General features: G+C 31.9%; 1 protein-coding gene across 1 annotated transcript; it reads left to right on the forward strand.

Annotated features, from left to right (window-relative positions):
* The first annotated feature begins 241 nt into the window (after nt 1–241).
* Nucleotides 242–14,476, forward strand: LOC110647118 (cytochrome c oxidase subunit 6b-2). The gene is made up of 4 exons (XM_021800796.2): nt 242–410; nt 3,958–4,046; nt 4,145–4,226; nt 14,263–14,476. Exons 1-4 carry the CDS (start codon nt 399–401, stop codon nt 14,314–14,316), a joined length of 237 nt encoding a protein of 78 aa, XP_021656488.1. The 5' UTR covers nt 242–398; the 3' UTR covers nt 14,317–14,476.
* Nucleotides 14,477–17,423: the final 2,947 nt, after the last annotated feature.

Genomic DNA, 17,423 nt, shown 5'->3' on the forward strand with positions numbered 1-17,423 from the left:
TTGGTGTTACCTCAAGTTTTATAATATGTCTCTTTCTATTTGGTTATGTTAAATAGAAAAGCACCCAAGAGTTTTGGGTTTAAGAAATTATAATCGTCATATTTGAAAAGCTTTTATTTTTGTAATTTAAAAAAAAATAAAAATAATTATTTAATTTATTTTTAAAATTTAAAAAAAGTTGTTTAATTTTTTTTTTTAATTTGAAGTGATCAATTAGACCCTAAAGATTTATGTGGCCATTGATGAGGTCTCAATAAGCCAAACGTAGTAACATATGCGAGGGCGACTGCGCAGCGCTCGGTAATTTCTCCTCGAATTTTGTACTATATCGCGTTATAGAGTCTCCTTTCAAAGCACACCATTTCTCGTTTCTCCGTTAGACTCTATCGCGACAAGCTATGGCAGACGAGGTAACTTTTTGATGCTGTCTCTAAGCGCTTCGTTTGGTTGCCGAGTAACCGCAGAGAAAGAATCGCAAATCGTAAAGAAAGTGAAAGAAAGAGTTTTGGGAATCCTCACCCCATAGATTTACAGAAAAGATCAATTATTTCATGAGATTCCCAATTTTCTTGTTCATTTTCTAGTGGTTTCTCGGCAACCAAACTGATGGAGTCTGATGATCAAAAGATAGTTACGTTACTGACACAATAGTTTATTGGGATCGCTGGTGATATTTTTGATTCTGTTTATCTCTTCTCTTTTTTCACTTTTGTTTATGTTTTGAGGTTTGATTTGCTTGTTTGCTTAATATCATTTTTTATATGTTCTGTTTTTCTCTAAGTTACAGACATTATTAGGTGAAAAATGTGTTTGGAATAGTTATTGCAAATTAACACTCCATTTGAAACACTCTGTGTTAGTATTCGATTCAATTCCACTGGTTGAATTTAATTCACATAATCTTATAATATAATTCATATATTTGGAATAAATTTAAATTGATAGCATTTTAAATTCTAATATTTAGAATAATTGAATTGTAAAATGAATGTAGTTATTTTTCTTATTAAATAGACAAATTTATTTCAAATAGGGTTTTTTTTTGCGTGATTTTTAATTCTGGACCATATTGAAATGTATCTCCTAATGCTACTATGAATATTTTGAAAAAAACGAAAAAAATAATTTAAATCAATATTAAAATAATGACTCAATTAAATATGCTATAAATTTATTGGTCTAACGTTGTTGTTTGTAACAAATAATGGCCAAGCAATAACTAAAGAAATGCCAAAATAATGCTTTAATTTTCATAAAACTTCTGAAGTACCTCTTGTAATTCAGCAGTTAGCCCTCTATTTGGGAGGAAGTTTTAAAAGGCAATGAGAGGTTTTTCAAGGTTTCAAAACCTTGAATTTTGTTTTTGGGAGAATTTGTGGGTTTTAAATTAAGGGTTTTGAAAATTTTGGAAAAATTAAAAAAAAACCCTGCATTTTCCAAACCACCAAATCGGTGGGTTAAGAAGTTTTTCTTTCAAGAGGTTGCTTGGTTTAAATGAATTTCACAAAATTTTTGTGGAATTCAATTGAATTCCATATATTATATGTTTCATTTGTAAATATTTTAAAACTGCATTCAATGGAATTGGTCATAACTAAAACAAATTCTCATCAAATTTGATGGAATTTGAGACGAATTCCACAAAATTGAGACAACAAAATTTTTTGGACTGAAAATGTCCGTATATTCCTCACAAACACACCTCCTTCTCTCTTACCTTTCTCTCCATCTCACTTTTACCTTTTTCTACCATTATTAATTTAGATGATGACACTATTTATGTTATTAAATAGACCTTCCATATATATTATTAATTGATTTGTGTATGTTTATTAATTGTTGTAATTTTATTAGATACAATTTTTTTGATGGAGGAAGAAATTATAATTTCTTTATTTTAGTATTGAGGGTAGTTCAGGAAGTGACGATAAATGAAATTCAATCATGAAATTATACCTAACATGAATTATATGAAATTTAATTGAATTTTGCATTTTAAGTTGTGTCATACCAAACTATGAAATTCATTTTTAAATGAATTTTGGCTAGAATTCATTTATGAAGTCTAAGTTTGTAATTAATTTGAACCAAACACTATTTAAAACCTCCAAATACCTTAAAAAATTTTTTCAAACCTCCTAAACAATAAAAATTATGAAGGTTTAAAAACTATGAAAAACCTTATTTTAAAAAACTTTGCTTTATTGTATCTCATCCCAAACAGAATGCAGTGTTTTTATCTCGAAGTATTAGCTTTCAATGTAAAACTAGAATCTAGAGGGCTGAAATAAAAGAGAGGAGAATAGGTGTTTTACAGCTATTGAGTAAATGAGAATGAGGTTGTTGGCAAAACCAGAGTTGTAGTTTTTGGGTCTTTATACTATTAATAGCTGTTACAGCATATTCAGACTGTATTGGTCTGTAATGTCTTCATTGTACATATTAGGTGATATTGTTGTGAATTTTCGCTATCATGGATCACCTTGTTGGGTATTGGTGTACATATCAGGTGATATTGTTGTGAATTTGACTATCCTGTATCACCCTAAATTCTAGGACACAGCAGCCAATATGGGAGTAGCGGCCATGTTTCATTACCTAGGTGCAAATTGGTCTCTCTATTTTTTACACTTAGGATGTGTTTGGTAAAAAGTTAAAACATCAAGTGTTAAATCTTACCTTTGTAAGTTTTAAAAATTAAAAAGAGTAATTATTAACGTAGTTCTCTCAAGATTAACATTTAACCTCTCAAGATGGTATAAATATTAATAAGTTAAAAAGTGAACCTAGTTTCTTTAAGTATCTAAATAACATTATTGAGTTAAAAATTATAAGGGTAATAATTAACCTTCGTTAACCTCAGTACCAAACGCCTCCTTAGTGTCAATAGTTCAAAATTGTAATTATATTACAAAAATATGTGTAATCAAGCCTTAAATTGTATGCATCACAATTGGCTATAAAGTATTATATTTTATCAAATATTGAAAGCAAAACGTCCCAAAACACAAAATTGTAATGAATTAATGAAATTTTAGAATGAAAAATCTACAGATGCTTTAATCTTCATTAATGTTGGCCAGATTTCTTAGATTAGATTTTTAGTACTCAAAACTGTACTAATTTTCTTCTGAATGCTCTTCCTCTTTTACATTTACAGCTCTGAAAGCCTTTGCATTTTTCTTTCATCATCATCAATATGATCAACTCCGAAGTTATCAAAATAAAAAATATACAACAAGATTAATATTTTTACCCTGTTTAACCCTGCTTTTAGTCATCTTCTTCTTTTTGTAATTGATATCTCAATCTTTGATGCATTTCAGAAGTGATTTTAATGACTGACAGGAATAAGATTAGCCAAATAAGCAATAAATATAGTAGGCTAGTATCTGGGTGAAGTCGCCTTAGCTGGACCTAAGTGAGGCACTTAGCTTACACCTTTTCTTACCCAAGCCTTGGCAATTGCCTAGGTTGCCTATGACAACAGTGTGATGTAAGAATTTTTGTGAAAGTGGAATTGCCACTAATAGTCTTCTGTTGCTTGCATGTCCAGTTTGAGTTTCAGAATAATCTGCAAAAACACAACTTTATATTTGTGAGAAGGCTCACAATATTTAGAAATATATGAGACATGATTAATTTTTTACTTTCTTTGTCCATGGAATTGTTATTATGATATTCTAAAATTGCCAAAATTCCGAACTCAATGAAGGCTATATATACATGGGACACAATGTATTTTATATATCTGTTTCATTTATTTCTGAGGGATAAACCTTGAGGACCTGCTTAAGGAATTTATATTGGTCAGCAAAGATAAGGCTTCTGTGTTGAAATCCTAAATGAGTCTTGAGATCTCTTTGAAACAAATAACTGACAAGTTTAGCTTAAGTTTTGTATGTTGTTATCTCATTTTTGTACATGTTGTTTATTTCCTGTTCTTTTGTGTGTTAGATTGAGCTGAAAACTGCCCCTGCTGATTTTCGATTTCCCACAACAAATCAAACTCGGCATTGTTTTACCCGGTACATTGAGTTTCATAGGTAAAGCCCTTAATCTTTGTTCCCCACAAATTCCCCCCATGGGGTGCGGGAAGAAAATAAATGAATAAATAAATCTAAAGTTGAACTATTCATTGAAGGTGCTTGGCAGCAAAGGGTGAAGAATCAAACGAATGTGAACGATTTGCCAAATACTACCGTTCGCTTTGCCCTGGTGAATGGGTGAGTGCACCAAGCCTTTTTGTGTAGTTGCAAGTGATTGATAAGTCTATGTAGCCGTGAGATTTGATTACAATCTGTTGCAACTTATGATCTCTTGAAGACACTTGGATATTGTATGATTGTGCAAAACATTTTCTGTTTCCATTTTTTAGTTCTGCATTTTCTAATTTTCCAAAGAAAATACTTCTCACATTTCCAATTTCGTTAGATTTTTTTATTATATAACATTATAATATTGAAAATACTTATTCTTTAAATTTAAATATATATCTAATTCTACAATCAAATCACTTAACTATTAAAAAGCTACCATGAGGATTGACAATTGCTATAAAACTAATGTAAAATTTATATATTAATAAGCAAGTTCTTAAAAAAAGAAAAGTAGGATAAATAATTTCTAATTTTGTTTGATATTAATTTTTTTCAAGGAAAAAATTATTTAGTTTAATATCTGTATATCATTAACAAAAATAAGCTAAAGGAATTAAAAAAAGAAACAAAAGTTGTTGCTTCCAACCAGCAACAAGATTCTATAAAACTGTGGCCTAACCAACTTGTCCATAATTTACAAATGATTGAAAATGGGTGATCCAATCAAGGAACTCAAGAATAATTCAATTTAGAAATTATATTTATTTAATTTTGAATTTTAAACTTAGGAAGTTTATATTTCTATTATTTAGAAAATATTAGTAGTATTTGTATTATTTAGGGATTCTATTATTATTATTATTATTTAGGAAATTTGTTTTGTATGGTATTCCTAATTAGAATTGGAGCTCCTAGCAATTACTTTTGCTGTCACCAAATGGAGACATTATTTGGAGCTAGGGACCTTTTATATTAAAACAGACCATGAACGTATAAACTTTCTTTTAGAGTAGAAGTTGCATACTAACTTGCAATAAAAGGGCATATCCAAGCTACTGGGGTTGGATTATAAAATACTTTGTAGAAGAGGAGTGGACGACAGGGTAGCTGCTGCTCTTTTTAGAAGGTTTGCGTTATGAGAAAAGGGTAAAACGGTGTGTTGAGCTCAAATTGTGGAATAGGTGAAAGTTGTTGCTGAGTTGCATAGTTGTTGGAGCGGATTGCGCAAAAGATGACACGTCTTCAGAAAATATTGGAGAGGCTTAAAGATTAGTTAGCATGAGTAGTTAGTGAATTGTATTCTATTACTTGTATAGTCAATATAAACTGTTGTAATGTTGTTTTGAGGATATACTGTGAATGATACAATTCTGATTGGGATTGTTGGTCCCAAATTCCTTTTCTGTGTATCAATGATATCAAAGCCAATACATTCGCACCCCAATCATTATAAGCCATTTTCCCTTTAATTTTGATAAATCCTTGATGCCATTGCAACGCTCTTCCTTCAAGATGCAAGACTGCAATCTTGACCTTTTCTTCCACCGCCACATTAGCCACATCAAGGAAATATTTGACTCTCCAGCCCTCCAACACCTCCCCATTGAACACTGAAACTCCTGTTTTGTTGATGGACCCCAATTCTGTTTGGTGTTCCACCCCATCTGATAACCACTAGATCTTTCTTGGTCCACCATTTCCTTCTCCTTTTCCGCAACCTTTTCTACATTATGCAAACTTAGCCCTGCAATGAGTACTTTATTCTCATCCAAAGCCCTCTAGTTCTTTGCCTCTGCTTCCTTAAATTTTCTTGCTGCGACTTGAGCTCCTGAATCAATACATTCATTCTCTGTTCCCACTCACGAGAATGAATTTCCTCCGCCATTTTTAGAGAATTGAGTAGCTCTGATATCACTGATACACAGAAAAGGAATTTGGGACCAACAATCACAATTAGAATTATTTTATTCAAAGCATATCCTCAAATCAACATCACAACAATAAATATTGACTATGCAAGTAATAGAATACAATTTATTAACTACTCATGCTAACTAATCTTTAACCCTCTCCAATCTTTGCTGAACACATGTCATCTTTTGTGCAATCCACTCCAACAGCTCAAACCCCGCTCTAACAGCTCCAACAACCATGCAACTTAGCAACAACTTTCGCCTATTCCACAATTTGAATTCAATGAAGCAAACAATAGTAGTGCACAAGTGGTATTGCAACTCAGTTATGTGTCTTAATCTCTCCTTTACAGCCTACATGGATGGCTACACTCATTGATAGTTATCAAGGGGACCCTAAAGCAGAAGAATTAATTGCTCACTTATCCTTGGATGGGAATTCTTATCGTGGTTATAAACTTCAGAATGGGTTGTTGTATTATAGAGATAAACTATATGTGGGTAGCAGAAGTAACTTAAGGGATGCATTAGTCCAATTGTATCATAATTCACCCATGGGAGGTCATTCAGGGATCCAAGCAACTTATATGAGACTTAAGAGCATTTTTACTAGCCTACTTTGCTTCCTACTGTAGTCACTTGGGTTAGAAAATGGGATTGAGAGCATTATAGTCTTATTGGATTGATGCAGCCATGGCTTAAATTTGCGGTCGGGTAACAGTGTAGAAAGAGATGATTCTCCTTAATTTCAATTAATCTGTATATGGGTATATATATATACAATTGATTCTTATAATTGTGTTCTACTAATTAGGAAGAAATCCTAAATAAGAAATCCTAAATAGGAATACAGAATAGAATATACAGAGAAATAATATAGTGATTTGACTTTCTATAACACTCCCCCTCAAATTGGAGCATAGATGTTAAATCATACCTAACTTGTTACAAATGTAGTCAATTCTAGCTCCATTCAGAGCTTTTATGAAAATATCTCCTAACTACTCTCTAGTTTTGATGTGTCCTGTTGAGATGATCTGTTGTTGAATCTTTTCATGAACAAAGTGACAATCAATCTCAATATGTTTGGTCCGCTCATGAAACACCAGATTAAAAGCAATATGGAGAGCAGCTTGATTATCATACCATAATTTTGCAGGCAGGGAGGTCTTAAAACCTGTCTCATCTAGTAATTGAAGTATCCACATTACCTCACATACTAATTGTGTCATGGCTCTGTATTCGGATTCAACACTAGATCGAGAAACTACAATCTGCTTCTTGCTTCTCTAAGACACCAAATTACCTCTAACAAAAATGCAATATCTAGTAGTTGACCTCCTGTTGAAAAACATTCAACATTTAAATGCCCATAATTTCCATATAACAAACCTCTTCCTGGAGCGCCCTTCAAATAATACAAGATTTGTCCCAAGGCTTCCCAATGAGCAATAGTTGGGGAAGACATAAACTGACTTACCACACTAATGGCATAAGCAATGTCAGGACGAGTGATTGTAAGGTAGTTCAATTTTCCTACCAATCTCCTGTATCTGTTTGGATCTTCAAACAACTCACTATCCCCTGCTAACAGTTGTAAATTTATAGTCATTGGTGCACTACAAGGCTTAGCACCTAATTTTCCTGTCTTTGTCAATAAATCGAGGACATATTTTCTTTGAGACAAGAAGATACCCTTCTTACTTCTCATAACTTCAATACCCAATAAATACTTTAACAATCTCAAGTCTTTGGTCTAAAACTGAGTTTGGAGGAAGGTTTTAAGAGATGAAATACCTGCAGAGTCACTCCCAGTGATGACAATGTTATCCACATAGACTACTAGGAGTATTAAACCAGCCTCAGATTGTCTATAAAATACTGAGTGATTACACTTATTATTTTGCATACCAAATTCCTGTACTGCTTTACTGAATCTACCAAACCAGGCCCTAGGACTTTGTTTCAAGCCGTAAAGAGACTTCTGAAGCTTACAAACTTTACCCAACTCCCCCTGAGCAACAAACCCAGGTGGTTGCTCCATATACACCTCCTCCTGAAGATCACCATGAAGGAAAGCATTCTTGATATCCAATTGGTGCAGGGGCCAATCATATGTGGCTGCTAAAAAGATAAACAAGCGAACAGAAGTAAATTTAGCTACAGGAGAAAAAGTGTCAGAGTAATCAACCCCATATGTCTGAGCATATCATTTTGCTACAAGGCGTGCTTTTAACCTAGCCACAGAACCATCAAGATTTACCTTTACTGTAAATACCCATTTACAACCAATAGCTTTCTTACCAGTGGGCAAAGGCAACAGTTCCCATGTACCATTAGCATCTAAAGCCTCCATTTCCTCTTTCATAGCAAAGACACCACCAGATGAGACAAAGGCCTCACCAACAGTATTAGGGATAGGAACAGAGTCTAAAGAAGTAATAAAACACCGAGAACAAGAAGATAATTAATTATAAGAAACAAAAGAAGAGATAGGGTAAGTACATGAACGTTTACCTTTACGAAGAGCAATGAGTAAGTCTAGATCAGAATCATGATCAGTATGAGGTACAGGATCTCCTAACGAAGTAGCTGTTGGAGGATCTGAGTCAGGAATCTCCAATCTCTTGGAATAAACATGAACAACGGGAGGTCGAGTAGGTCTAGAGACAGAAGGAACAGGTTGTTGGAGAGGACTAGACATTGGTTGGACAGTATACATTAAGAGATCATTCTCCTCCCCCTGACTTTCATACACAGATGATTGAGAAAAAAATGGCGTGGACTAAAAAAATGTGACATCTGCAAAAACAAGATAACGATTAAGAGTAGGAGAGAAACAGCGGTACTCTTTGTGTAGCCGGAGTACCCAAGGAAGACACATTTGAGAGACTTTGGATCCAATTTAGTAACCTGTGGACGAACATCACGCACAAAACAGGTACAACAAAAAATATAGGGTTCAACAGGGAACAAAGATTTTGTAGGAAACAAAGTATTATAAGGAATATCCCCATTAAGGACAGAAGACGGCATACGATTGATCAAAAAATATGCCATAGAAACTGCATCCGCCCAAAAGTGTTTAGGAAATTTCATCTGAAAAAGAAGAGTACGAGTTACCTCAAGAAGATGCCTATTTTTTCTTTCGGCTACGCCATTTTGAGATGAGGTATCCATACAGGAAGACTGATGAAGAATGCCATTTTGTGTCTTATAAGACTGAAATTGTGCTGAAAAGTATTCTTTGGCATTGTCACTTCTTAATATGCGCACAGGAATATTAAATTGAGTTTTGATTTCATTACAAAAGGCACAAAAGATAGAAAACAACTCAGAACGATTCTTCATTAAATATAACCAGGTAACATGAGAGTAATCATCAACAAAAGTAACAAAATAACGAAATCCAGTTTTAGAAGTAATAGAACAAGGACCCCAAACATAAGAATGAACTAACTCAAAAGGGGATGAAGCCCGTTTATTGACTCTAGACACAGAAGGCAAACGATGAAGTTTTGCAAACTGACATGACTCACATTCTAGTACTGATAAAGACTGAAACTGAGGACACAGCTTCTTCATGGTAGACAAAGAGGATGGCCTAATCTACAATGAGCTTCAAGAGGTGTTAAGGTACTGGAGCAAACAAGTGACCGCGGTACATGATTTTCCAGAATGTAGAGACCACCTGACTCACGTCCTCTACCAATAATCTGCTTCGTCGTAAGATCTTGAAACAAACACTGGTCAGGAAAAAAGGAAACAGAACAATTTAAGGTACGAGTAAGTTTACTAACAGATAGTAGATTAAAAGAGAATTTTGGTAGACACAAAACAGATGACAAAGAAATTGATGAAGTTGGGTTCGCTGTTCCAGAACCAAAGACACAAGAAGTAGAACCATCAACTAAAGTAACAGTAGAGGAAGTGAGATTATACTGAAAAGCTGATAGAAGACTAGAATTACCTGTCATGTGATCTGTCGCACCAGAATCAATAACCCATTTGGATGAGAAAGACACGAGGCATGTAGTAGATTTATCTGACTCAGCGATCGCAGTGACAGGGGAACTAGTAGGCTTTAGAGATGCCTGATATTGGGAAAATTGTGCAAAATCCTCTGTAGATACCAAAATAGTTTTCTCAGAGGAAGATACTGTAGAATCCTTTGCTGCCATATTTGCTATCTGTGATTGCTGATTTTTCCTTTGAAGTTGCGGACAATTATATTTTGTATGGCCAGGCTCATGGCAATAATAACAAAAGACTCATTTTGAGTCCTGATTAGAACTAGCCTCTCCATTACGCTGATTACTTCTGTTGCCTGTAATTCATTCTCTACTTCCTCTTTTATTACCCTGTAGTCCATTTGGATTACGGCTAATAAGAGCACTACTGGCAGGCTGTGAAGATTGAGTACTCTCTTTACGAAGGACCCGTGTGAACGTTTCATGCGAAGAGGAAATCTCAGAACTGGAGAAAATATGAGATTTAGCATTCTCATACTCCGAAGGAAGGCCCGCAAGAAAACTCATAACAGCCAGTTGCTCCCGTTGGGCCTGTTGAACTTTCACATCAGGACTAAAAGGCAACAATACATTAAGTTCCTCATATACCCGTTTAAAATCCATAAAATAAGCCGTGAGAGAGTTATCCTCTTTCTCAGCACGATAGAATGCCTTACAAACATCATAAATACGGGAGATATTCCCTTTACTAGAATACAGAAAATCTAAGTAATCCATCAATTCCTTAACAAATTCACAGTGATTAATTAAACTAATTACCTCACTGTGAATCGAGTTCCGAAGCTGCAAAAACAACCGAGCATCCTCTCTTAGCCATGTTTGTCGTGTATCATCCGTAGGTGGATCTTTAGTAAGGTGATCATCCTTATTAATGCTACGCAAATAGACCCTAACAGTCTTACTCCACTCCAGGTAATTCGAACCATTAAGTTTGTGTTCTGTGATCTTAGTCATCATCGGAATCATATCAGAAATAAAATTCTTATTGTCTGCCATTTGTTGAGACAAAGAAAACTAACCGAAATGCTAATCCAAAGTGATTACAGTAGCAAAATAACCCAAAATCACAAATAAAGCAAATACCGAAATAAGATCTGAGAGCCAAATCTCAGAAGCCCTTTAATGGTGTAGTGGATCAGGCAACAGCACACAGTGGTGGAATGAGGGGGTTGAGGCGACGCCGGCGATGTTGATCGGAGTCGAAACGGCCGGTCGGCGGCCAAGTTCTCTCCTGAGTTGGGTGGTGAGAACAAATAGTCACCCTAGATAGATGACTTGCTCTGATGCCATGTAGAAAGAGATGATTCTCCTTAATTTTAATTAATCTGTATATGGGTATATATATACAATTGATTCCTATAATTGTGTTCTACTAATTAGGAAGAAATCCTAAATAGGAATACAGAATATACAGAGAAATAATATAGTGATTGACTTTCCATAACAAACAGAAATAGGCTTATAAGTTTGTAATAGCTGTAACGTGTCGGTAACGGCTTGACGCTACGGAAAATTTCTTTGAAAAATTTACAAAGTTCATAAAATAACTAGACATTGATAGATACAAGTAAAACTAAGATACACAACTATATATTAAGCACAAATACATCAAATAAAGACATTACATCTATCATTTGTAGACATCATCAGCATTATCAATTTATAATTAAAATAATTATGTGATAGAAAAAGCAAAAAAAAAAAATAATAATACTCACCTCTTGCAAGAAGTAGTTGTGGAGAATGGAGATATTTAATGATGAGCTTAGCTTAGAAAAGAATAATGGAGAGATTTGTAGAAAAAATGAGAAATTTGGGTGAAATTTCGAGAGTATGTGATGGAAACAATAGCTGTGGGAGGTTGGAATATGTAGACAACTAAAAAAAAAAAGAGAAGAAGAAAACACTACCTACATGGGATTTTTATCAGTTGCTTTATTAAGGTAACGGCCGTTACCGTTACTTAAAGATAAATAATACGGCTGTTAACATAACTAACAGTGGCAACATTGGTTTCAAATAATGGCTGTTACATAAAGGATAAGGAATTGTCAAGAGTTCCACATTAGAAAAGAATAAGAAACTCAAAAGGCTTATGTTATGAGATGGGGTTATGGAGGAAGAAGCTAGTATTGTAGTGAAAGAGGGAAAGGGAGAGTAGAAAGATTGTTGTTTCAGATATTTTATGAAATTACAAGAGTTTCAAGAAAGAAAGAAGAATAATAATAGAAAGACGGGTAAACGAAATCTGGCCACCCACTTCAAGCTCTGATACCAATTGTTACATAGCAGACTTGTAATGCACTTTGAAACAGAGAAATAAGAAGAGAAAGAAATAGAAATAGACTGGTTGAGAAAAGAAACAGAAAGGGGAGAAGATTTAGGGAGAATATAGAGAAGAAGAAGAGAGATAATTCTTGTATTTGATTCTTGAATGAGTGATTGTAGGTATTTTTTCTATTTTTATATTACTTCTAGCTAGTAACTGCTTCTATCAGTTATAACTACTTTTCTAAGGCATATGTAATTGCAATACTAGGTTTTCCCTTCATCACTCCCTCTCATAACAGCTTATAAGGGTGAAAGGCCAATTAACTAATTGGTTAGTTCTAACCTTTTAGTAATAGTTAGTCCTAGCCCGAGTAAGCCCATCTCACTCATCACGGACTCTTGCCTTAGCCCACTCACTCATCTTAGCTCGTTAAGTTTAAGTTTGTAATATGGTATCAGAGCTAGTCTGGTCCAGTTCAATTCAAGTTTCAAGTTCTCGGTATTGCCATTGCGTCAAAAAGTTTAAGGTTTCAAGAAGAGGATTTCAAGTTCAAGTGTCAACCAAAAAGGCTGCCACTTGAGGGGGAGTGTACACATTGGAAAAGAAACAGAAACTCAAAGAGCTTATGGGTGAAAGGCCAACTAACTAATTGATTAGTTCTAATATTTTAGCAATGGTTGGTCCTAGCCCAAGTAAACTCATCTTACTCGTCATGGACTCTTGCATTGGCCCACTCACTCGTCTCCGCTTGTTCAGCTTAAGTTTGTAATAGGAATAAAGAAGGTTCTCCAGGGAAGGTATTGTCACATATAAGAGAAGTATAAGGAATAAAGGAGGAGGTAATGCTGAGAAGGTTAGTTGAAGAGCTGCAGAAGAAGACTAATTGAAGAATTGCAATAGAAGGCTAAGAGTAATGTTGATTGAAATAGTTGGCTGAGGAAATTGGAAGAGAGTAGGTTCGAGAATAGGGGTATTTTGGAGGTAAATGAGTTTGTTATGTGTAGTGAACTGGAATAACTGATAGGTAGTTAGCAAGTCAAAGGCAGTGACAAGAATAGGAAATATAAGTAGAACTATACCTGTATAACTGATTATCTTGGATTCAATAAAGAACTTCTGTCTCTCTTCAGTTTTCCCTCTCTAATTCTCTCTCTTTTAACTTCTTTCTTGATTCTTTCTGCCATTCCTATCTTCTTTTCTTCTATCTATTGAAGGCAGAACCCTGATTTTAGGGTTTCTGCTGACAATTTATTATTTATTTAGTTGAAATTTTTTAATTCTCACATAGATTGTGATGCGTGTCTAATGTTGATTGGTGTGATTGTTAATCTGTTAAACAGTTAGAGAGAGAGAACAGAGCTGATTGTAATCTCTGTATAAGGGATTGAACCTTTTGTAATGTTTGTGTTGTTATTGAATAATAATTGTCTTCCTCCTCTCAAGTTCTTCTGATTCTCTTATATTCTTCTTTCTTCTTCTTCTTCTTCTTCTGTTATTCTTCTTGCTAAATTCTTCTTAGTTTGCATCAGATTGTGGAAGCAGGCGGAGTGTGGTGGGATGAATTTGAGATACTGATGGATCATGGATGGAATTTTAGTAGTTGGGGTGGACAACGAGTTTGGAGAGTCTCTTCATTAGGCTATCTATGTTTGATGCCATGTCATTTTGTTCATTATTCAAATGTGATTGAATGATGCTAATTACTAATTTAATTTGAACCCCATTTTCATTATCTTTGTGCATGCAGTTGGTTAGAATAGCTGTCATATAGTATTTTAAATTTGATCAATTGTACCCATCCAATTGTTTTATGAAATTTGTCAATGCTTCATATGCTACCTTGTGATTGAATTGCTAGTAGTTTGGATTTATTACAAAGAAAGAAAGAAAAGACAGTATCTGCCATTGAAGTAGCTAATCAGACATTTATGTTTAAATTGTTGTAGATTGAGAGGTGGAATGAGCAGAGGGAGAATGGGACGTTTCCAGGTCCTCTTTGATCTTCCATTAGCACATGGCTGAATGTCTCTGCTCTCTTTATTTTATCCTTTTGTGAGTGTTAATTGACTTTATTTAATAAAAAGCCACTGGCTGAATGACTTTATTTATTCCCTTGACAGCAATTATGTTGGATAAATTGCACAGTTTTCTGGTTTCTAATTCCGTTTCAGTATGCTTTGGTATTTTTAACGAATTGTGCAATACTTCTTAAACAAAAATCGTATTTTTAACGAATTGTGCAATACTTCTTAAACAAAAATCTCGGAAAATATCATTAAATATCTCTATTCTGTAAGATCAAATTTAATGCACAATGAAATAACCGATTTCTTATTAGTCAATAAATACAAAATATGATTTTATTAATATCATTTAAATTAATTGTATATTAGTCAGTAAATACACTGAAATAACCGTACCAATATATATATTCGATTGCCCTCTCTTGTGCTGCAAAGTCTATATATATATATATATATATTCTAATAACAGTTATCAGTTTCATCAATTCTAATAACAGTTATCAGTTTCATCAATTTTATAGCATTTAAATTGTGTATGATAATTAAAAAAATAATTAGGCAATTTCACTTTTACAAAAATATATTAATAATTAATTAATTTTTTATATTTATCTATAAAATTGAATAAATATTTATCATAGTTTTTAATGAAGATGAGTATAATTGGAAAAAGGTCGTTAAACCTCTATAGTTTTTTAAATGTGATAATAAATTTAAATAAGAAAAAACCACAATGCGGCCAATAAAAATAGTTGATGGGGTATTTAATATATAAAATTTGAGTTTGACTAAATTTAATGGGAGGTTCGTTATTGAACCAAAATTCAACAATATACGATCTTGGATAGGCGATGATCATCCCTAATAGGTGCAGTAATACAATGCAGAAGCCAGAAAAAGCATAATTTTTGAATAATGAGAAATTGAAGGTTGGGATGAATAATAATAATAATAATAATAATAATAATAATAAAGCAAGAGCAAGCTAGATGAACAGATTTTGACCAATCACAATTAACACATTGGATTAAACTTGGCAATTTAGTGGTTGGCTGAATTACCAAAAACGCCAATTTAGGTGTCACCTGGCATTTTCTAGCTTACTTTCTCTTTGCTTTTCTAGCAGCTTAATAATTTTTTTATAAAATGTGATTTCAAATGGTACTTTTTTTTAATTAAAATTTTTTTCTTTACCATGAATACAAGTTGCTAAAAGAACAATTATATTTGTGTTTTTTACTATACTACATTATTTTGCTAAAATGTTTTCACTTGATATTAAAATATTAATAATTTTTTAATATTATTTTAATAATTAACACAATTTTTTGAAAGTTTAATTTTTTTTATCATTTTCATTATTATTATTATTATTATTATTATTATTATTATTATTATTATTATTATTATTATGTTGGCCAATTGAATCAAAAATATCAAATATTTAGGTTAAATCACGATTATATTTAAAACTTTTAATTTTGTATGAAATATTTAATCTTTTAAGATTTCTTACAAGGTAAATTAAATTTAAAAAGTTAACAGTAAATTATAATATAGCACATGAAGTTTTATTTGATTAATAAATAAAAGTTTTAAATATAATCATAATTTAATGTAAACATTTAGCATTTTTAGTCTATTAATTAAACTTTATATTTAAAGAAATTATATTTTATATTTATTTTTAAATGAAATTTTATAATAAAAAATATGTTTATTAATTGATATTAATATAATTATCTTTTGAATTAAGCCAAACAAATCTATTTGTCCAAATATAGAATGTAAAAATAAATTCACACCTTTTTACAAAACAATTTGAAAAGAAATATATAACATCTATTAAATAAAATGTATATTTTATATATGATTTACTATAATTAACGTGTATATTTTATTATATGGATATTGTAATTCATGATGAATTAAGTTTAAATATAATTTTTTTTACTAATTTTTTGAAAAATCCATTAATGAATTTTAATTTTAATTAAAGAGAAATAAAAAAAAACTCAATGCAATAATATGCATAATTTTATAATTCTATTCTTTTCTTAAAAAAATAATTATATAAAAATTTGTGAAAAACTCGTATGTTTTTCTTTTTCATTTTCACGATTTTGCAATATGAAGAATTCATATAAACTATATGAAATTTATATGTCTTAATACTATATATCATATATTTTGATTCACGCAATAAATTATATTTACATTTTTTTATTAGTTATTACTCACTAATTCTTTGAAAACCTCATTAATAAATTTAAATTTTAATTCAAGGACAAAAAAACTTAATGCAATAACATGTGTGGTTCAATAATCCTAATATCCTCTTTACAAGGAAAAAGAAAATTAGTAAATATATATGTTAAATCGTAATTATATTCAAAATTTTTATTTATTAATAAAATAAAATTTCAGATATTATATTATAATTTATCGTTAACTTTTTAAATTTAATTTTATCTCTTTAATATAATTATGATAAATCTTACAAGTTTAAATATTTCAAATAAAATTAAAAATTTTAAATATAATTATAATTTAACATAAATAATTAATATTTAAAAAAAAATTATTACATACATTTAGAGTACATGCTCCTTCCCTCTTAAAATATAAAACTCACTACTCTTTAATTTATAGAATAACTATAATCACGTATATACAAGAGCACTATATTTTAACACTATGCTAGAATTTTTTATATGTTTAATATTCTGGCAAAGGAATATATAGATATTTTGGTCTGAAAATAGTGATAAATGATGGGGAAAGCACAACTTAGTGACTCACAATTCACAGGTTTTTGTCCTCGTAAATGCCGCATTGTCATGCAATGTGAACTTGTCAACCGCTGTCGGCAATGGACCGGAATATATTGATGTTTGCTTTACATTTTTCTTTTATAAATAAAATTGGCTATCTTATAATTTTAAAATGAATTTCAATATTATTAATTAAAATATATTGAAAAAATTTGTTTGCATTTTAGTCTATTCAAATACAATTGCCCACGCGTGGTTGTGGGTTTGTAAATTATTTTATTTTTTCTTTTAATTTTATTTATAAAATTT

This window comes from Hevea brasiliensis, chromosome 13, assembly GCF_030052815.1.
Source record: "Hevea brasiliensis isolate MT/VB/25A 57/8 chromosome 13, ASM3005281v1, whole genome shotgun sequence".
NCBI lineage: Eukaryota > Viridiplantae > Streptophyta > Magnoliopsida > Malpighiales > Euphorbiaceae > Hevea > Hevea brasiliensis.

Coding starts and splice junctions, on each gene's coding strand:
- LOC110647118 (XM_021800796.2), top strand. Junction 4,047..4,144: donor CGGTACATTGAGTTTCATAG/GTAAAGCCCTTA, acceptor TATTCATTGAAG/GTGCTTGGCAGCAAAGGGTG. Junction 4,227..14,262: donor CGCTTTGCCCTGGTGAATGG/GTGAGTGCACCA, acceptor AAATTGTTGTAG/ATTGAGAGGTGGAATGAGCA.